The 23,543-nt window shown below is 36.8% G+C and overlaps 1 protein-coding gene across 2 annotated transcripts in view; it reads left to right on the forward strand.

Annotated features, from left to right (window-relative positions):
* The window catches only part of LOC117411918 (kelch-like protein 4), a 104,900-nt gene that overhangs the window by 66,520 nt on the left and 14,837 nt on the right, over window positions 1-23,543 (forward strand). For both annotated transcript variants that reach the window (XM_058989131.1, XM_058989130.1), the window contains exons 2-4: window positions 17,145-17,318; window positions 21,270-21,406; window positions 22,956-23,152. In XM_058989131.1, coding sequence (XP_058845114.1) covers window positions 17,176-17,318; window positions 21,270-21,406; window positions 22,956-23,152 — 477 coding nt within the window. In that variant the 5' untranslated portion in view covers window positions 17,145-17,175. The remainder of the gene's footprint in view (window positions 1-17,144; window positions 17,319-21,269; window positions 21,407-22,955; window positions 23,153-23,543) is intronic.

Consider the following 23,543-nt stretch of genomic DNA (forward strand, 5'->3'; position numbering starts at 1 on the left):
CCAGCAGCTATGCAGATATGAAATGACTTGGCTATTTCAAAAGAAAGGGTTTGGAATCCTTTATTGTCTTTTACGTAGTAATGTTTGGCATCAATTATTTTACAGTAATCTGCAAATGAAATTCGTATCGGCTGAATAGCTAGTTGCCAGACAGCTGCAATTAGCATGGCAGCTAATCAATGGATGATTGATTACATTTTGGGCAGATGTGTGATATTTTATGTTAAACTGCTACTGTACAACAGGCACAATAGCATAAGGGGCAATATCACTTCAATTAATAAATCATTGTCAAAGCAGTATAAAACCCATCAACGGGGGTCAGTGTTCAATGGGTATAGAGTAGCATGCATGCACATTACATTTACTTTAATATTATTATCATTTTGAAACCTTTAGAAACATCATATTTAGCATTTCACTTGAGGTTTTCTTTTGTGTTAACTTTAACACCTAATTGCATAGTCTGGTGTTTCCTCTGGTTATGACTACACCGTTTTCACTGGCTCTGTTGGTGCTTCTGCTCATTCATGTAAGACTGACGTTTATTTTAACTGTCTTATAGTGACCTACAAAATAGTGTTTTGTTCAAGTTGTTTTTATAGTTTCATTTTCTTTTTGGTTCTTGGTTCTTGTTTCATGCTCATGAAATGTGAATTGACCCTAGTCCTGACATGAGCTCGTTATGACCCCTGCAGTTCTGAGATATCAGTGGAATTATTAGGAAATATAATTTGCAGTACTTTAATTACCTTTTTGTCCCCTCTCGGACACATGGTTCTTTTTCCTATTAATTCTAAGATGTAAGCCATAGCATGTGGCTGCAGAGGAGCTTAATAAGTAGTCCAATTAATTTGAAATAATTTCTCCCTGTGGTTTTGGCTATATTTAGTTCAGTCTGGACCACTATTGTGATAATAATAATAAAAATAAAAAACTTCAATGAGCCAATAATGAAAAACAGGTAATACAACATTTAGAATGAACGTCTTTTTGAGCACACATAGTGTAACAGCCACAGGAACAATGCTCAGCTGAGGAAATAAGCAGGGACGTCTCCAATGTGGGAGAGAGGTATGTTTACATTTCCCTTAAATGATTATTACAGGTTAAATATTACATTATGGATAGCGGAAATGTTCAGGTGCTATTTTTATTTTTTACATTCACAGCAGTGAATGTCAACCTAGTTAGTGCCTATTGTTGGAAAGGTCTTCCTGAACCTCTTCCAACCATTGTTGGCATACTTGTCAGTAAAGAAACAAGCAACACAAAAGCAATAAGTAATCAATTCCAGATAGAAAAGTAGCCAAGAAATACTGGGTACTAGTACCGACCCATTTGAGAATTATTTATTTCAGGGTGTTTCTGACCAAAGCCCTTCTTCAGCTGTGTAGAAATCAAAGTAAACTGCAGTATTTTCTTTCTACACAGCTGAAGAAGGGCTTTTGTCGGAAACATCCTGAAATAATGTTTAAGCACATGGCTTGTCGTTGGATAGATCAAGTCCAGGTCCCAGGCTTAATGCCTCCCTTACAGTTTAGCGCCACAACAATCAGAAAATGAACAGCTATATATAAACAGAACTATTAAATACAGTATTCTACAGTAGGTTGTAGTGCAGCTGGTAATTTACAGTGATATACACCTCTTGATGTATTTTTTATCTTTGTTTTAGACGTGGCATTTGGCTGTTGGAAACGCATGTTTATTTCCAATGACTTTTCAAGTTTATCTATCAAATGTCAATGCTGCCTCATTTTTCTTCTTGTGTTGGGAGAAGCAGAAATAATTTATTTTTTCAGAGTCACTACATTGACTTTTAAAGGGCAGATTTGAACACGCTAATCACCAGGGCTTTATGATGCCTCAGGAGGCAGTGAATCCTAAAGATACTGCAGAGCGGTTTGTGTTTCTCTCCAACATCACAACCACTTTCTTTCTATTTAGAAGAGGAGTGTTTATCTTACAGTGTTACAGTCATGGCCTTGGCCTCTGTTCCATAAAGGGAGCATTATGATTCTACAGAGTACTTCACCAGATAAAGGGCACTATTGGCTTGACTTAAAAATCTATCTAGTTTATATTTAATAAGCCTGTCCTACTCCCCCACATTGTCCCACACGTCCTGATTAATCAAGTGTGTGTATGCACTCGTCATGCAAATGTACTGTATCTGTAGGTTTCAAATATATTTAATAATGCCTGGAGCTTAATCATTGAGACTCTGTGGTTTTCATAGATATTATGAGTTTGATTGGTGTTTCTTTTGAAAGCACACATAGTTATTTGTAATACAGATAGACTGTAGCACTGTCTGTTACTTAAGGTACTGATGTTCAGAATGAGCTGGAATGGTTAGCGGCACATGCACGCAGTCTATTGCTCTCCAATACATTGGGGAAACCAGAAATGTCATAGAAATGTGTTTTCAAGGCTTGTAAGTACACCCTGCCTTTAGGGAAAAATAGGTATTTGGCTGTTCGCCTCAAAAATGCATTGAGGACAACTGGCAATGCACAAGAAAGCGCTGGGAAATGCCAGTAACAACTGTGACTGTTTAACACTAGAATCGCCACAGCAGTCATTTTGACGGTTTGACGTTTTCAAATTTAAATTACTCTGTGTGTTTGAATGTTATGCAGTTGTCCATTTATGTCTTTTCCTAAATACATGTATTAAATACCCTGACCGCGTTTGAAAGGCAGGATCACAAAACTAAGGATGTTATAATCTCGCCCACCTAGAACCCACAGATAATAATACAATATTATTATTATTTATTTCTTAGCAGACGCCCTTGTCCAGGGTGACTTACAATTGTTACAAGATATCACACTATTTTTACATACAATTACATTATTTTTTACACATTATTTTTACATACAATTACCCAATTTATACAGTTGGGTTTTTACTGGAGCAATCTAGGTAAAGTACTTTGCTCAAGGCTACAACAGCAGTGTCCCCCACCTGGGATTGAACCCACGACCCTCTGGTCAAGAGTCCAGAGCCCTAACCACTACTCCACACTGCTGCCCACAATACATGTTTTTATTTTGAATATAACCTACAATATTCTATTTTTAAATAGACAAGCCAGTTGTTATCTCTACTAGACCTGGCACCCACCAATTCCATTGTTTTGTACAAGGAATGCACCAGGGAAAATATCAGTAGGAGAGATTTCATCTTGAAGCTAGCCACAGCACTTCGGCAGAAACATTTCGAACAGAGAACTGCAAAGCAGCAGGCTGTAGCAGCTCAACCTGGATTCAGTGCTGCACCGAGTGACACACGCAAGAGAAAACATATGTTACTTCCATTTTAAATTAAAAACTACTTTTGATTTTACAGTTTTGTATGTATTTACACACTAGTTTATTTTGAAATGTTTATTTTATTATAGTTTTTCATTTTTTGAAGTAGTGCTTTATATGTGGTAAGTTAGAAAATAAACCCTTTTATGTTTAATTGTTCATTTAAATACGGCATTTTGGCTGTGCAGATGTTTGATATGACGTGCTTGAATTCTTGAGTTGTATCTGATAGTTTGTCTTTAATTTTAATATTGATGTTGTTTAAAATGTAAACATCATAATGACTGCCGGCGGCAGTTTTAGGTATGAGTATAACCGTGGCGGTTCTGCCGCAATTGACTGCAGCTTTTGTACATCTCATTACAATATTTGAGAACCCTCATTTGCACTTTTTGCGAATTTATGCAGGATTGCTCATAATTACATATTCATCTATGCTTGAACCAGAAAAAGAAACTGCTGCCGAAAAGCATTCCCTAAAAAGTCGTGAATAGTATTGCGCTTGTTTAGTACATTTCACCCAAGACTTCCAACTCGTTTGCAACTATTGCGACAGGCACAACTCTTTAGTACACCTACCCTTTGGTCTTCTAATTGTGCTGTTAATAAATAATAATAATCATAAATGATCAAAACTCTAACATTTGTGTTGATCTTTTTATTTATTGTATTTTAGGGTTGTAAATTCACACTTTTGGTTTCAGTATCAAATTCTTTATAAAAGTTAGTCTTTTCACCCAACTAAACCATCTTCTTTCAATTTTAGTTGAAGGTGGAATGTTTAGGCTTTGCAATTAAATTATTCTCTTGTCTGTGTGCCATTCTTTTTATGTGCCTTCCAATTCTGTCTTGCTTCTCTTTTTAATCACTTCCTTGGCACATCAAGATTCATAGCCACATGCTCTTTGAAGACCAAGGCAACATGCGTATTCAAGGACACAGGATGGGGCACAGTACATCATATAGTAAAATCAGTCTCACCTTAATCACCTAAGTGCATTTAGCCACTGACACATGTTTTATTTCATTCTGGGGCCTGATTCAAAAAGATTTAGGAACAAAAAATATTTTCTTTCTGTGCTTTCATTCTGTGAAAACATCTAAGGCAGTGTTTAGTGTGCAGGAGAACTGCAGGGGGGTTTATGAGTGAATTATTTAGAGAACTCCACATCAGTCACCGAATATTAAAAATGTCATGACTAATTAAAACTATTCATGGGTAGAGTAATTATGGTGTAGTCATTCCACCATCTAATTGTTAATAGAGTAAAAGAAACAAAGCAGATTCTGAAAAGTTTTGTAATTCCCAGTTTATCAGTTAGGCCTTTTAGTGGCATTTTGTGTCATTCAACCCAGGCAGAACCCATTATCTGCATGTGGATATCTCAGAAGGGGCACAAACCATCTGGACTAGACCTCAACCAGTGTCCTGGTATGCTGTTTAGGGGTATATTTTTTTCTGAGGAGATGTTAAAGAATGACAATAATTGAATGGTTTTAAATAAATAAATACAAATAAAAAATAAACATTATTGTTCTGGGCAGTTAATTCCTAGTTTATGCCATTAGATACATTTTACCTCTCTGTGAATTGGCATAAAAATAGCCCCTAGTAATTTAAATGAGAGGTATCTGTACTCTTTCAGTCTGGCTGAACAAATTGACCCTTATGATCTGTAAACTGCAGAAGCATGCCTGTGGTCTGAGGTCTGCAGTTTCTGTAGGCACAAGAGAGAAACAGACAGGAACAAAGGGCCCTCCATGGATTTTCATGAGAATGTCGCCATTGGATTTCACTAGTATGGCCATACAGTAAAATAACACAATATCTTTATTCATAAAGCATTAGTGGTCCAGTAAATGAGAGCTGCAATGTATTTACTGGTTCACTACTGCTAAATATTTAACTGTAGGAATAGAAAGAGGATATAGCCTTGACTGTTGATGTGAAAACATCTGGATCCTGGTCATTATTAAACAATAATGAATGTATACAAAACAGTTTTAATGTCTCCTATCCTAAACTTTAGGAACCTATTCAAGACATTTATCCTGCTGAACGCCAGTACAAAAACTGGCAGGAATCCTCAGAGAGTTTCAGTACATCAGAAATAAATACAGCTGTAAGAAGTTGAAAAGTGTACTGTATGTAGGTGTGAAAATGTATTGCTTCTTCAAAAGGTTTAGTATTTTGATAGGTAGGTTAAATAGCACATTTGTGGTACAAGAATAACATGCTTAAACTGATGATATTGAATATATGATATAACATCATTATAACCAATACAATGTGATATTACTATAAATGTACATTATTACACAATGGCTTATTATACCCCATACTAATACCCCCATATAATTTGTATTCTATTTTAATATAAATGTGCCATCGCATAATCTGTGCATTAAATAGTAATTCACTTGGAGACATGACAACCCAGATTTCAGAAGATGGTTATGTTTTGTTTCTTTCTAGTCAGTGAGATGGCTGTAGAAAATATTTATGCTCAATTATTTACAAAATATAATTACAAAATTACACAGATTATTTCCTAATTATTCATTATTGCATTTGTTATCTAATAATCTTTTACTACTGTCCCCCGAAGGAGTGATTTAAACTATTCAGTACATTTAAATTTAAATAGTGTTTTAAAATCGATTCACATTTTTTACAATACTATTTTCCTTTATGTGTTTAATAAGTCAAAAATAAAAACACAGTTACCCCAACACCTGGTTCTAATACACATTACTACTGAGCTTGAAATTAGAAACTGACAACTACTGTAGCACTCGTGTTTAAATATAAACTGTGTGACATTACTCTATCTTGCTCAGAAGAGGTGCAGATTATGTGTAGGCTGATACACCCCACAGGAAGAGCAAAAGTCAGGAAGAAATGCAAACAGGCAGCTCTCACAAGAGAGCTGGAAGAGATGGACTTCACTACACAGCTTAGTAAATATCTTTCAGGAATAAGCCTGCAAGAATATATTTTCTGATTCATAAGATATAATTAGCGTTCCGCATTACCGGTTTATTCCGAATTTTAAAATTACAGTTTTTTGTTTTTTTTTAACTGAAACTCGGTTTTTATTGATTTATACCCACATTTTAGTCTACTATTCAGTATTTTCCCCAGTACTTTTTTTCTATGAAATACACAATATTTTGATTATAATGCTGATTTATTTTGACTCCAACATTGTAATAATCAGCCCTACACTGATACAGCAGGTATGTTTAGACATCAGAGGATCAAATACCATTCAACAATTGCACATCATTGGTTCTCTGTTGCTTCACAAACACATTATCACCTGATTCTGTTGGCCAATGGCCAATCAAAGTCAGATTATTGTAGCAAGTGTTGGGCGTAGTAACTAGCTTGATCAGAAACTAAATTTTGTTTTATTCTGGGGCCTATTTTGGGTGGATGAGGAAGGGGGGGGGGGGGGGGGGGGAATGTAATTCAATTTATGAATATTCAAAAGAAAATGAATGCTTCGAAGTATACAAAAAGCCAAATAGCAGAAGTGGGCCAGATGAGGCAGAGGATGCATGTCCGCGCTGACAGAATAAAAGAACATACTGAAAGTAAGTGACACATTAAACTAAAACAAGAAAGTGAACTGAGAGACAACCAATCAATTTCTGTGGCCTTTACACACGCTTTAATAAAAGAGAGAGCACAGAATGACCGTGAGGGCATTAAGTAAGTGAGACGCTAATAGCAGCTCAGTGAAATAACCCAGTTACAGCACGCTCAGTTCCACTCCCTCTGAGCAGCTCAGAGCTGCAGAGCAGATTTCATCAGTGATCTGAGTGAGCGGGAAAATTCTAGCTCTGAGCTGCTCAGTTACATAACGTTAATGAGTTTGTCAGAGCTCTGTGCTTTGCTGGACAGCCACTGTTTATTGTAGAGGGGTGTGTATTGGTGACTTTGTGTAACAGTACTGTCCATCAGCTAAAACACTGCCTAACACCGAAAGTCTTAATCGTAAAAATTTGACAGAAAATGACAATGCTTTAGTTGGTAAACTTATGGAACGCATTGATGGAAATGCCCAGTGTGATTTTTGACGTGTCTCCCCATGCCTTGGACCATCCAGGTCTGTCAATTTTCTTTTCTTTTTATGATTTCAAGGACGAATAAACCTGGCTTGTTTTGTGCTGATGTCACGGTCATACCTTCAGATACTAGCTCTGTCATCACAGCGATTGCCCAAACGTTCACAAAGGTCAGCTAACGTGGGAAAATGTGGCCTGTTTAACCACAACAAACTAAGTCCTAGGAACTGGAAGACCCATATTGATCTTCTTGTGTAAAAAATACTGTAGTTTATCAAGGTCACAATTTCAACTGGAATTAATAAAATAACCAGTTTCTTACAAACAACAAGGGCATTAAACGGTTAAAGAGTTGTTTGTTTTTTTTTCCAAAAACTGTAAAAGATTTTAAAAAGTGTAATAAAGAACATAGGCCTAGTTTCAATCTTTGACTCTTCTATGTAATAAAATTAAGAAATATTCTTTGGGGCATTGTTTGAACTGTTATAAAGTATGCACTGTACAAGTACAGTAGTCCCCTGACTGCAAAATGTAGCCTTTTGCCTTTCAAAAATAATCTGTATAAGTGTTTTCTTCTTGAAATGATGGCAACCCTATACATACAGTACCCTCAATGTGACACTAAGTAAGGAGACATCTGCAAGAACTACTACAGTAGATACTACTCTGCAAGAGTTTATCTTCTCATGTGCCAGAAACCCATTTGTTCCAGTGCTAGCCTTGTTTCTATGGGTCAGTCACCCAAATTCAACAACTTCTTTCAAACAGACAGACCAGGCCTATGCTCCACATGACTAATTCAAAGATTTGTTGAGGTACAGTATATAGGGAGTAACAAGCGGTTTAGCTTGCCTTAGCAGACACAGAGGTTATAAATAGGCAGTATGCAGACCTGACACTGGGGTCGAATCCAGTCAGATCCAGAAGATAAACATCACTTTACTATTTCTTATGGCCAACTTAACCAAAGCCACCAAGGTTCTCATCTGATTTGCAACCACTGAGACTTTAACTTCTCTAACATTATGACAGCTGAACATCTCTGGACCTCTTCTAAGGAATGATCACAAAAATAGAATGCATAGCAATTACATCATAATGCTACTGGTAATTTCATCAGATTTATCACCATCCATTACTGTTTACAACCCACTTACTCAAAGAAATTCAATCATGCTACTGCTGCACCAAAACACAAGTTTGGCAGAATACGCTGACTGCATTCAATAGTAGCAATGCACTCTAAACTATATGAATCAATAAGCACTAAATGTTACAACAAATTCAAAAACCCTGTTCATAGCAGTAAAATAAAGGGAATGCTCTGCCAGTAAGATAACAATATGGATATGTACAGTACAGTATTTTTTTTAAAAGAGAGAGAACTGTTCTACAGTACATTGACAAACCCAATAAATTGCCAATGAATAAAAAGCGATTGTCTTTGTATTAAAACCAGTCAATTCATATGACTGTAATGCATTTACTGGAGTGCACATTCATTTTAAATATTGTCCATAATTATCATATACAGCATATTCAAAATCCTCTCACTGTGACAGTGCAAATGAGCATCGATTACGAACGCCCTTGTATTATTTATAGAGGACAGTGAAAGCACTGCATTCTCAAGTGTAACTTTGTACTGCCTGGCGGCTAATTGAATTCCAGTTACTCAGGCTGATCTATACAAACAGACCAAAGTGTTGATAATCTCACCTAATGCTATTAGAGATCACACTCCATTCACATGGATATTAAATCTGTGTCAAGGAGACTATTAACTTTTCAGGAGAATACAAAATCCTGCATAAGGTCTATAAATGATAATAATAATAATAATAATAATAATAATAATAATAATAATAATAATAATTAATAAATACATAAATAAATAAATAATACATTTTATTTATGTAGCGCTTTTCATTTAAAACCCATAGTGCACATACGAGTCCTAGGCACAGACAAAAGAACATTGTTACCAGATCTCAATTTTCATTTAGGTATGGGATACTGAAGGAGATCCCTAAGACAGGCAGGTCCTTGAGAACGTAAGGATTTATAAGTTAGTAATAAAACCTTAAAATCAATCCTATATTTGACTGGCAGCCAGTGGAGAGAAGCAAGGACAGGAGATAGATGTTTCTTGGTCTTAGTGAGAATACGGGCAGCACTATTTTGAACATATTGTAACCTGTTGATAACCTTAGAGGAGATACCTGCAAAAAGAGCATTCCAGTAATCCAATCTTGATGAAATAAAGGCATGTGTATGCTTTTCTGCATCTGATAATATAACTAACCTTTGGAATAAAACCCTGATATTAGCTTACAATAAATTGTAGACAACTGTTACTTTTAACAGTAAACGCAGGCATGTGAATTTGTATTATTATTATTTATTTCTTAGCAGACGCCCTTGTCCAGGGCGACTTACAATTGTTACAAGATATCACATTATACATTATTTCACATTATACAGATATCACATTATTTTTACATACAATTACCCATTTATACAGTTGGGTTTTTAGTGGAGCAATCTAGGTAAAGTACCTTGCTCAAGGGTACAACAGCAGTGTCCTCCACTGGGGATTGAACCCACAACCCTCCAGTCAAGAGTCCAGAGCCCTAACCACTACTCCACACTGCTGCCCTTGTATTGCATAAGAATGTCAAAATAATAATTGACAGTTCTAGCAAATGGAAATAAATTTACTGTATCTGTAATTTATTATTTACTTTCAATTTATGTAAATTAGAAGCTGTTGACAATTATTCTAGAACCTTGATAAGGGTCACTGCCTTCTAATACTACCTCTTAGCACAATTTAATTTGGTGTTACCGACGTAAATAAGAAAGTTCATTTGAAAAATGCACTTTAACTTGCATTTAGCTGAAACATAAGAATAGTGGAGGTGCTTCTTCCCACATAGTATGTACTGTATGTCTCAGCAACAGCAGTCATGTTTGCATAAAAAAAGGTACTGTCTACATTAGCTGGTGAAATTTAAACCACTCTCTGTGTTGTTTCAGCAAGTACAAGTAGAAGGTAGAATGGATTTTCAAACAAAACTGCCCAACAGGTCTTAAAAAATAAAATGACCAATATTAAGGACTAAAAATCGAATTAAAAAATAAAGTTCTGCTTCTGTGCTTGCCCTTTCAGTTCATGGCCCAGGAGACGTGTGACCCTGAGTGCACCACTTGCGATCCGTTTAGTGCTTACCTACTGCAAGTAACAAACTGAAGCCCCAAGGCATACAGAACTTATGGAATAGGTAGTTGAAAAATTAAATGCACTCAATCCTGTTCTGCAGGCCCACATTCAGGGAGAAGCAAGAAGGGTGTTTAACCACTATCAATTCTCATTTCTCCATAACTACAATGTAACCTATCCACTGGCACATCCAAATGGTGTTACCCTTTCTTGTCTGCATTGCAATGTACTGTGTATTGCATATACAATGATTTCTTTGTTATCTCATATACTTGGATATGCAGTGTATGCCCTGATAGCATCAACAGGATACAGCTGAGTTTAATCATACGAGACAGAGACTTCAGTGGCTTCTTTTCTTTGATGAGTTTACTGACACTGTAATGTTTCACCTTATAGCCTACTGCGTCTCTGTTTAGGGTTCAGAACTGAGAAATGTTCTGTCTGGGGAAACTGGAAGTGACACACATTTAACCGTAAGGGGGTTAAAACAGGTCTGTCACAGTAGTCATTTCCACTTTGTCATTGGAATGGTATAATAATGTAATAACAACTAAATAGATCATTGCATCTTTTGCAGCTGATTGTAATGTTGCTGCTTATGATTCCATTCAGCTGGTCTGTCCAGTTGGCACGCTGTCCTACTACGATCAGTACTGAATAGATTTGTATGCCAAGGAATATATTACACACTGTTTATGCATAGTTTGTTGAAGACTTGTTACACATCTGAATACAAATTTGTGTTTGGGCTTGGCTGCCATATCTGTACAGCGATGTTCTGGATAAGTATTCATTTGGAGTAGTTCACACAAGCACGAAAACCCTGAAGCCAAATGGTGCCTGATGCACTCCTTCACCTTTGCTTCCCATTGCAGTATCAGACAACCTATTTTAATTATACCAACAATAAATGTAATGATTGATACTCATACGCATGACATTTTCATTTTCCATCAGTCTTGTCTCAGAGAAAAAGAGGCTGAATAAATCTTTGTTCTTATTAGCTCTCAGTATTACTGCCCTGTGTTTGTGTCACAACTTGACTGTAATTCAGAGCTCTTTCAAGCACTGGCAATCATCTGTTGTTATTATTATTATTATTATTATTATTATTATTATTTATTTCTTAGCAGACACCCTTATCCAGGGCGACTTACAATTCTTAAGAGATATCACATTATTTTTACATACAATTACCCATTTATACAGTTGGATTTTTACTGGAGCAATCTAGGTAAAGTACCTTGCTCAAGGGTACAGCAGCAGCGCCCCCCACCTGGGATTGAACCTACAACCCTCCAGTCAAGAGTCCAGAGCCCTAACCACTACTCCACACTGCTGCCCAGGGTGCTTTTCAATCTGCTGCAGCAAGGGTAGGCTTTGAGCATGTGGTGATCACCGTTAGCCAAAAGGGCATTGGAGGATCAAGAACAAATTGATTTGGTTAGATTTCCTGTACAGTACTCTCTGCTCATTAAATGGGCATGAGTGAAAGGCTGGTAACATGATACTGCCCTTCTGTCTACTGCTTCTCATTAGCCCTGCCTGACTTCTGATGAGCTACTGAGATGGGGCTCTCACTGTTCAATATGCAGACACACTGAGTAGATTCAGGGAGAGGAATATGGCATTTTATCAGGTCTGTGTTAGAACCCTTGCAGCGTTTATAGATTTTCAGTCTTAGCTTTCAAAAGCACTGTTGAGTTACTGCACGATTAAAACTGCATGCCTGGGGCTTATAAATAAAATATGTTGACCCTGAGTATCCTGCATCCATCTGTGCTAAGCTTTGGCTACAATGCTAATTTATTCCCTGAAACTCAGTTTGAAATGCAGTGGCCTTAGTTACACACATTGCCTGTTTCAATTACAACATTCAGGCACACTTGCGAAATATGTAAAGGTATGATTCATATATTTCGTAAACAAAAATACATTTCAATAATATATATATATATATATATATATATATATATATATATATATATATATATATATATATATACAGACGTGCTCAAATTTGTTGGTACCCTTCCACAAAAAACGAAGAATGCACAATTTTCTCTGAAATAACTTGAAACTGACAAAAGTAATTTGCATCCACCATTGTTTATTCCATATTTAAAAGAAATCAGACTTTGCTTTTGATTTTTTATTCAACATAATATTGTAAATAAGAAAACAAATGAAAATGGCATGGACAAAAATGATGGGACCCCTAACCTAATATTTTGTTGCACTTTAGAGGCAATCACTGCAATCAAACGTTTTCTGTAGCTCTCAATGAGACTTCTGCACCTGTTAACAGGTAGTTTGGCCCACTCTTCCTGAGCAAACTGCTCCAGCTGTCTCAGGTTTGATGGGTGCCTTCTCCAGACTGCAAGTTTCAGCTCTTTCCATAGATGTTCGATAGGATTCAGATCAGAACTCATAGAAGGCCACTTCAGAATAGTCCAATGTTTTGTTCTTATCCATTCTTGGGTGCTTTTAGCTGTGTGTTTTGGGTCATTATCCTGTTGGAGGACCCATGACCTGCGACTGAGACAGAGCTTTCTGACACTGGGCAGTACGTTTCGCTTCAGGATGCCTTGATAGTCTTGAGATTTCATTGTGCCCTGCACAGATTCAAGGCACCCTGTGCCAGGCGCAGCAAAGCAGCCCCAAAACATAACCGAGCCTCCTCCATGTTTCAATGTAGGTATGGTGTTCTTTTCTTTGAAAGCTTCATTTTTTCGTCTGTGAACATAGAGCTGATGTGACTTGCCAAAAAGCTCCAGTTTTGACTCATCTGTCCAAAGAACATTCTCCCAGAAGGATTGTGGCTTGTCAATATGCATTTTAGCAAATTCCAGTCTGGCTTTTTTATGTTTTTCTGTCAAAAGTGGAGTCCTCCTGGGTCTTCTTCCATGGAGCCCACTTTCGCTCAAAAAGCGACGGATGGTGCGATCAGAAACCGACGTACCTTCACCTTGGAGTTCAGCTTGTATCTCTTTGGCAGTTATCCGTGGTTCTTTTTCTACCATTCACACTATCCTTCTGTTCAATCTGGGGTCGATTTTCCTCTTGCGGCCGCGCCCAGGGAGTTTGGCTACAGTTCCATGGACCTTAAACTTCTTAATAATATTTGCAACTGTTGTCACAGGAACATCAAGCTGCTTGGAGATGGTCTTGTAGCCTTTACCTTTACCATGCTTGTCTATTATTTTCTTTCTGATCTCCTCAGACAACTCTCTCCTTTGCTTTCTCTGGTCCATGTTCAGTGTGGTGCACACAATGATACCAAACAGCACAGTGACTACTTTTCTCCATTTAAATAGGCTGAATGACTGATTATAAGATTGGAGACATGTGTGATACTAATTAAAGAAACTAATTAGTTTGAAATATCACTATAATCCAATTATTTATTATCTTTTCTAAGGGGTACCAACAAATGTGTCCAGGCCATTTTAGAATATCTTTGTAGAATAAGCAATAATGCATCTCTTTTCACAGCTTCTTTGCTTTATTCTATGACATACCAAAGGCATGCAAGTATACATGATAAAATAGCTTTTAATTTCATCACTTTTCAGGAGGAATGAAGCATTATTTCAATGAGCTGTAAGGGTACCAACAAATTTGAGCACGTCTGTATATATATATATATATATATATATATATATATATATGTGTGTGTGTGTGTTTTAAGTGTAGAACTTAGGGACTGTTTTTCACACACTTTTTCTAGTGCGGTGGTGTGTTTAAAGTGGAAAACTCATTCAAAATCCTGCTACGTTTTGAAGTTTGATTAAATAGCGGCAACCAGAAAATACAACAGGAAAATAACACATTCCTGTATTTTAATAATCAACCTATTGCTGCCAAGATAAGTCACATCCAGATTTGTAGAGCATTTTACAGCACAGTAAAATCACCCTCGACTGCATTAAACTCCTGTCCCTGGGTATTTCCATATAACCACTAATGGTGGTTGTTGTAATCACAGTGGAATTCCTGGTACTGTAAAAATCCAGCTTTGACTTAATCAACCCCTTAGTGCAGAGCAGTATACACATGGTAGATTCATATCTGTCAATACAATTAATTGTAATTGTGCAGTAGTTCTAGCTAAACATGATTATCTTATGTATGGATTATTATTCATGTGTTTCCTAACCCAATTCTACTGTAGATCTGAAGGTCATTTCATTCAGCTGGGATGCTAATAATCAGAGCCATATGCACAAAGAAATAATTTGTTGTAGAAATTATGAAGTACAAGGTTTATAATCAATTAAAATGATGCCATCGTGGTTAGAAGGCTACAGTAAATGATTCCATGTCCATTATACACATAGTTTCCATACATCGGTAATATAGGCTCACACTTAAAATGAGAAGGATATTAACTATTCCAAATGTGTCTATCTGTCTATGAATGTTTATAACATGCACAAATAAGCATTTCTATTATTTTAGACACTAACAGAACATGTCTGACACAGTTTGTTGCATTTTTTGTAGATCATGCAATATACAATTCCTTTAGAGGTGCGTGTAAAAGGTTCATGGATGCTGAATGGTGACTTGGTGCCTCTGACCTCAGTTTGGGTGTAAATGTATTTACAGGTACTACATCTTGGTGTATTGCATGGACGTGTGCCTTTTAAAAGTTCACCTACATTTTTGTACACTGTAGTTATATCTTTTTGTACATTTTACCATATGCTGTCAGGAGTGATAACTAAATGTTTTACTCTGGCTTACTAAGCTTCACTTGCTAATTTTTCCTAAATTTTCATCTTGTACAAAAATATGCAGTTTCATAGCTTTCCATACAGGATGTACCATTTACATGATGTGATAACCAATATAAAAGTTGCAAGCAGATTTTCTCCATGAAGGACGTTTTCATGGAGAGAAACACTCTGCATGATTTGCCACCAGTCTAAAGGCTTTTATAATTCAATGCAATGCCATACAAATGTAAAATCTACTAATCTGCTGGGAGTGAGGCTCAGCATTAGCATTCTGCAATACTGCTGGCTCTTAAATGCCAAATTCCAACTGAAAGTGAATGTCCGTCAACTGAGAAATCCGTTTTAATTGGAGATGACACAAGTTGCTAAAATGCAACCAAGGCTTATTGAAATGTCATGCTGTTTTATTTTTATGGAAACAGCACTTACCTGAATGTTGGTCTTAAAAAAAAAAGTAAGTGAGGCGTCTGATATCAAGCAGTTATCTCTCCTGTTCTGAAAGGTACTTATGTGATCCCAAATGCCACACATTATCCAACTAAAGTTAGCTTTAAATGCTGAGAAGAATTATAGGTAATAGAAGGGGAGGGTGAACAGTAACACTCGCATATCTCAAAAATATCCCTTCATTAGAACCTTCAGCCATGGCCAGCTCTGGTTCTAAACTGGTCAGATGTGTAGGCTTTCATCTGGTAGAGCCTGTTCAAGAGATAGCATTGCGGAACATCATTATGTCTGTTATAAAAATAGTACATTTGAAGGCACTTAGGCTGAAAAACAGGTTATTTACTCCATTTGGATTCAGAGCTGGTCCTATTTAAAAAATAAATATGTAAAAATGATTTCTAAAGATTTGTTTTAAAATGGGTTGGAGCTCACCCCCTAGCTTTTGTAGTAAACTAAAAGTGACTAGACTGCTGTCTGTAGTTAAAGAGTCCACTGTGTGGGCTTTAAACCTGTTAAATAAAGCATCTTCCAATTCTTAACTCGTATTAGCCACCAGAAAATGACCTTGCTATTTTTGACTGTGGGGCCCATTCAGAAAGTTTACCTTGTCAGTTATTTAAATAATGATTTTTTTCAAAATCTGGTTTTATAACTGAAACATATTATGCAAGGCTCCCGAGTGGTGCATCCGGTAAAGGCGCTCCATGTGGAGTGCAGGATGCGCCCTATAGCCTGGACGTTGCCGGTTCGAGTCCAGGCTATTCCACAGCCGACCGTGGTGCTCCCAGGGGGCGACGCACAATTGGCTGAGCGTCGCCCGGGGGGAGGGAGGGTTAGGTCGGCCAGGGTGTCCTCAGCTCAACAGCACCAGCGACCCCTGTAGTCTGGCCGGGCGCCTAAGGGCTTGCCTGTAAGCTGCCCGAGAGCTGCGTTGTCCTCCAACGCTATAGTTCTTGGGTGGCTGCATGGTGAGTCCGCAGTGTGAAAAAAAGCGGTCGGCTGACAGGTTTGGAGGACATTCTAAATTGGGAGAAAATAATAAAAAAATAATTGGCAACGATTAAATTTATATAAAAAAAATAAAATAAAATGTAATATGCATGAACAGTCAAAAAATTGTTTTATGAATATAAGATTGAATAAAAAATAAAAAAACACACAGTTTTGCACAATGTATGAGTTAAATGGTATATGTTGGAATCATTGAGTTCAATATTGGCATTATGAGCTAAACTTTCTATTTTAATACCATGTCCTTAAAATGCCCCCATGTTTTTCTAAGCTTAATTTGAATTATTGTTTTAATGACTGCTCTTTTTTTTAAAATCTCTGCAGGTTATCAGTAAGCAGCTACTCTGACTCCAGGATGAACTCCAACTGCTCTGATGAGTTTTTTCAAGCCATGAATCATGCCGAGCAGACTTTTCGCAAGATGGAGAACTACCTCCAACACAAGCAGCTGTGCGATGTCCTCTTGATTGCGGGAGATCATAAAATCCCAGCACACAGGTAGGACTTTAGCTCACTTTACCAGTGTGTTTCACACTGCGTGAAATAGACAAAACTAGTCTGATGCATGCTATTTTAAAATATGATTATTGTATGATTACCTGCAACACATATTAATGTTTTTGCATTCATTTGGCATTGTTTGTTATATCGGGATTATTTTGTTGATCAAAATTGTTTTTTTTGCAAGAAACAAAAAAGCTGATTTCTGAAGTGAGATGCAGTGGACAGCACTGCAGCTGATAGGCCAATCCTTGGTATTCTTCCACACTCTCCAGAAAATCAACCTTGAAGATGCAATTTTCTAGAAAAGTACCTTATATGTTTGATATAGCGCCCAATTCATATTAGGACCCAGTTTTACTGGCAAAAGGTTAATAAGCGCCCAAGCTCTTGATGATATCACGTTGGTTAATGTCACACTCTGCTTACTATCAAGGAAATGTAACAGTCATACAATTGATTTCCACCCCACTTAATATCACTTCAAAATGCCTGCATCAACTGTACTGTATTATCAACACGGGCATGTACACAGAACACAAATAACATTTTCTGTTAGGAGAATGTAGATAATATAAAGTGCTTTTTGAGTTCAAGACATGTTGATTGGTATATTTTATTAACATTTAATTGTAGATAAACTGCAGACTAACTCCACTACACTGCAGCATACACACTGTAGAATCCTCTATTAGCACCCACGGTACTGCATGTATCTTTAACTCTTTATTCATGTAACCAGAAGCCTAGAATAACTCAACTGATTTTTAAAAACATGTTTAAGTAGTCTAAGGAAATACAACACTGTCTCTTTGTATTACTGTTAGGTAAGTTACATTTTCAGCTCACCATAAAACTGAAGACCCCAGAGAAAACAAACGCATATAGAAAAACCACAAAAACAGCCATCTACTTCAGAGAACTTTTGAGAGAGGACTGTAAATCTTGTAATTCAAGAATGGTATTTCTTTTCAAGGATTGAGCATCTGTACCCGGTACAAATAAATAATGCAACATAATTATAACAAATATTTCCAAACCAATACTAGCTCTGTAAAAAAACAATTAAGGGATGTATAAATTAATTGTTTTATGCATTTAAATTTCAACGTTAAAATACATATGACCTCCTATATTCAATTGATCTAAACAGTGACAGATCTAATTACTGTGGCAGGATAAATAAAGAGTCCAGGCTATACAATTCAAACATCCAACAAATCATATTAGTATCTAGTTTATTTATACTGTAAAATAAATAAATAAATAAATAAATAATGGTTCCAATGATAGAGGTATTTATTTAGTAATTGTTTAGATTTATTGAATAGACCTTATGTTGTTTACACCAAGTCCTGAAAGAATAAAATAAATAAACACAAAATGCAGAATGTTAAGAAGCACATTTCAGCTCGTTAGGTCCTCGGGAGACAGATTTGAGAGCAAAATAATGAATCCACTAATTCCTCTGCTGTCTTCTTAACTATCTCTTGAGGAACGGCTTACCAGCTGAAATACAGCTCCTGACCTTTTCTCTTCCTCTTCTGGGATGTTTCCTTGATCCTGTTTTGTTGCTCATTTTTAAACATGGTGTGAACCGCATAGCAGAATGGCATACATTACAGTATGTACAAAAGGAACAAGATTAGTTTGGGTTTATTCCATGTTCCTAATTGGGTTCCTAACATTGATCCTTTTCCTGTCTACCCAAAATATAACCCTTTAGTGGAACATGTGTTTTATGTCGACTCTGGTTTTTCATTGAAACACCATGATACCTGTTAATTGGGCAAGTCTCAGAGGCTTTGCCGCCTGATGTGATAACTTGCAATGCATTGTTTGTTTCAGATCAGCTGCACAAAAACTGCCTCACTGAGTCGGCAGAGCTAAACAATGCTCAGTGCAGGGATGCTGTTTATAAATCCATTCTTAACCTGCATTATAGACTACTTGGGATCTTTCAGTCAATCAAAGCACACGTTTCACCTTCTGCATTCCATAACACACCATGGAGAAACCCTATTCATGATATGAACTGTGCCGCTTTCAGTTTTTACCAATCTGTATTCCCCACATCAGAACGGTTGATGTCAGCTGCTTTAAAAAGTCATACCTGAACCATCTCTCAGAGTTCTCTCTTTATCAACCTTTTCCCTCTTTTCAATGAAATTGACAATCACCCAAATAAAGATTGGTAATGGTTAGAAAACAAATATAGCTGTATTGACTTCTGTATTAATAACAAAGCAGAATATAATAGAGTTATAGGACGGCCACTGTCTGTGTGTGGTTTATTAAATGGACCGAGGCTTTCAGTGCCACCACATCTTTTTTTTTTTTTAAACGAATGACAAATCACACATGTATTTGTAATACTACCAGGATTCCTGGACGAACACAAGGTTGGGAAAATCCACCGCCATAGGCGGAGAACCGCAGCCTGCGACCTGAAATAAGTTCCTGGGTGTTGGCCACAGAGAGCCAATACCCTGCCGATGGAGGATTTAAATAACATCAATATTAAACAACTAAAATTAATTCATTCACATAAACATTCATAAATACGTTAATACATGTAAGAAAATGCCTCCACCCTTCCAGATACAGCCATATAAAAAAATTTGAGGACTGAGCGGTGACTGGGGTGTTAAGGTTAGGATTGGAGTGCACTTGCAGAGCTGTAAAGGAAAGCTCTCAGGATGCCTGCCAGCACAGTCTCACTGTAGGGTCACCTTTTGAGCACTAAATTGACAAAAAAAAAAAATAAAGTTTTCCTTTGTTTTCTCAGTTTCACCCATTTCTCGTGTATTTGTTTTCCGGACGTTATTGTTCTCTTTTAAACCCCTCCCCTTGGTTTCCTCCCCGGACTGGACTGAGGAAGCATCTCTCTATCCTTTGTTGAAATCCTGCATACAAAAAAAACACAGTAGACACAGTTACTAAAGACTGAAATGTTTTGTTTCAGTCACTGGGAATGTGGTGCTCAACAGAGTCACTTCCAGGGTTAAGTTAATAGTTTACATAGTATAACAGCTGGTAATGCTTGATCATATAAAATTGCTGACATTTAGAAAAAAAGGGCAAGTCTGCTTAGACTGTTTATGAGGCTGGTTTCTTTTTTGACGATTATGTAGTGTAATTGAATTAGTTACACTTTACGTTAAGGCATTTTTAGTATCGATTTACTTTAATTTGGGCTATACTTTTTTTTAATTTAAACTGCATGCAATATTAGAGACACTAAGGGGTTACACAATAGTTGCAAACCAGTTGCAAATAAGTCAGAAGTCTTGGGTGAAATGTACTAAACAAGCACAATGCTATTTGCGACTTTTCAGGGAATGTTTTGCGGCAGCAGTTTTTCTTTACGGTTCAACCTTAGATGAATATGTAATTACGGGCGTTCCCACATAAATTCACAAAAATGGGGTGAAGATAGTTATTATAATGAGATGTACTAAAGCTGCCGGCAATTGCCAGTTGTGCCTAATTTTCACTAAAGTCAGGGTGTACTTTTACAAGCCTTGAAAACACATTTCCATGACATTTCTGGTTTCCCCAATGTGTTGGGAGCAATAGACTGAACGCATGTGTTGCTAACCCCTCCCACTCATTCTGAGCATCTGTATAGGATTGTGATATAGTTTGTCTTTATTGTCTCGGTTTGAAATAAAGTAAATGGACGCAGTATGCAGAGTTGTTTGATTTTACATTTCACTGTCATTTGAAGGCAATCATCACATTTTCAGGTTAGCTTAGCTTTGCAGTTCACTTATACTAGTTTGTAATTGCTCAACAGAAATAGTTTTTTTTTTTGTTAATCACAGTTAGAAGAATATTTCCATCCTTTTTAACTTCATAGTAGATCATCTGTAAATGCTGAATTTTCTTTTATACAAATGAGAAATAACTAGGAGGATAACCTTTTTGTTTTAAATGTGATTGCAGGCTTGTTCTCAGTGCAGTCTCAGATTATTTTGCTGCAATGTTCACTAACGATGTACGTGAGGCAAAACAAGAAGAGATTAAAATGGAGGGTGTGGATCCAGATGCTCTTAAAGCTCTTGTACATTATGCATATACTGGTGAGTGCTAATAAAATGTTTATGACTTTGCATGAATACACATTTTAAGTAATAAGTAAAGTACAAACGCAGGAGCTATACATATCTGTAGATGCCACTGGCTCTCGTGTTATTGGATAGGAAATACTAATTTATTTGTACTGTTAGTGTGATAGATTGATGTGAATCATGCTTTTATAAAAGCCTAGCACAAATATTAACATGAGTCCACTATAATTTACAAACAACGGATTGGTTTTCAGAAAGGGAACAGCTGGAGATTTATTTTCACAAATTCAACCAGCCATTCTTTATGTCCTTCCTTTGAGTATAAACCACTCTTAACAGTTGCAGTGTAGGATACTAAATCTTCCTGGAAAACATGTCCAGATTTATTATAGCTGTGCTTGTAAATAGGGATGTAATGGAGCAACTTTAAAAGGGCTGCTCAGGAATTTGACAACATCATAAACGGCAGGACCCCCAGCCATTGATGTCTCCATACCTCAGAAAGTGGCCCAAAAGTATTGGTAACTTCCACTTAAGATAAATAAATACTGTATTTAAAAAAACAATCCATGTCACATGTATTGCTGACAGTTAAACACTAATTCTAAATTTTAGCAGTAGGCGGGAGGGGAAGGGTTTATTTCAAGGGAAATCCGTAATTACAACAGAGCTACCTAAAGTTCCTATCCTTGCCCTTTGGCACCCTTAACCCAAATTCTGATTTCCCAGCCTTAATGTCCATCTTGATGTTCACCCCAGTGTAATTATAAAACCACCCACTAACACAAAATCAGGGACTTGATTCAGCAAGCGTCCCTCAATTAGCAGAACCAGGCCATTAAACCTACTGTACAGTATCTATAATCTGGCTATTGATTTGATAGACCAGACTATAAAGCTGGATTTCCAATGCAATAAAACCCGTTCTGAACACCATTCTCGATAAGAATGCTGTTCCAGGGATTGCCTTCCCCTCCCTCTGCAAGCAGGTTCATTCAAGTTAGTAAAGTGGCTGCATTGGGCAGTGGAATAGCTTATGAGAAACTAGTTTGAGTTGGGATACTAGCTACAGCCAAATGTATCCATACAGATTTGATTGTATTCACTATATCTGAAGCTTCCCAATGCTTTCAGGTACTATAACTATCTGTTTTCTTTAAGAATTAGAAGTACCAGAATGCATGGAAATCTGAATTTAAAAAAACCCAGAAACCTCAACAACTGTCCCGGTGAGCCTGAAACCATGGGGTCACTCAATGACTCTACTGTTATTGTAGACAACAATCCACATAGAGTAAGGGCATCTGGCCAGGCAAAGGCATTAGACAGTGGAGCAACACATTCTGAAATTCTAGTTTTATTTTATTGGTATGCTATGGGAAAAAAAAATCCTTTAGAGTACAATGACCACATTTCATTGCTGTGTTGCTTTTAGAAGTATACGTATAGTGATGAATTTACATGGATATCAGATCTCTCTCACATCTTTAGACCAATGTTAACGAAACTGTGATGTTTTAACATTTAGCATAAGACACTGCTATTTTTAATAATGCTATAGGTGTACTGGAGCTGAAAGAGGAGACTATTGAAAGCCTCCTTGCTGCAGCCTGCCTTCTTCAGCTTCCCCAAGTGATTGAGGTGTGCTGCAATTTTCTTATGAAACAGCTGCATCCCTCCAACTGCTTAGGAATCCGATCATTTGCTGACGCACAGGGATGCATGGATCTGCTAAATGTGGCTCACAGTTATACTATGGTAAGAATATAACTATATATATATATATATAACTATATATATATATATATATATATATATATATATATATATATATATATATATATATAATACAATAATGCATATTTACACAGCAGTGGTATGTTATAAATCAAACATCCCTCATTACAGTTAATATACATTTATGAAGTTGCTATAAATATGGTGATAGACTATTTTTACACTCACATAATATGTCTCTTCAGGAATGATTGGTTCTCCTGTAGTACGTACTGTATACGATCACAAAGGTTCAAACAGTACGATTATTTTAGCCTAGCCATGGTAATTGCACTCACCTAATATCCTCTGTGGCAGGGCAAAAGCCCTGCTTATGTAAGCTAGCTTGTAAGTAATAAGTGTAAGGTTGGCA

Source organism: Acipenser ruthenus, chromosome 16 (assembly GCF_902713425.1).
Source record: "Acipenser ruthenus chromosome 16, fAciRut3.2 maternal haplotype, whole genome shotgun sequence".
Classification (NCBI taxonomy): Eukaryota; Metazoa; Chordata; class Actinopteri; order Acipenseriformes; family Acipenseridae; genus Acipenser; species Acipenser ruthenus.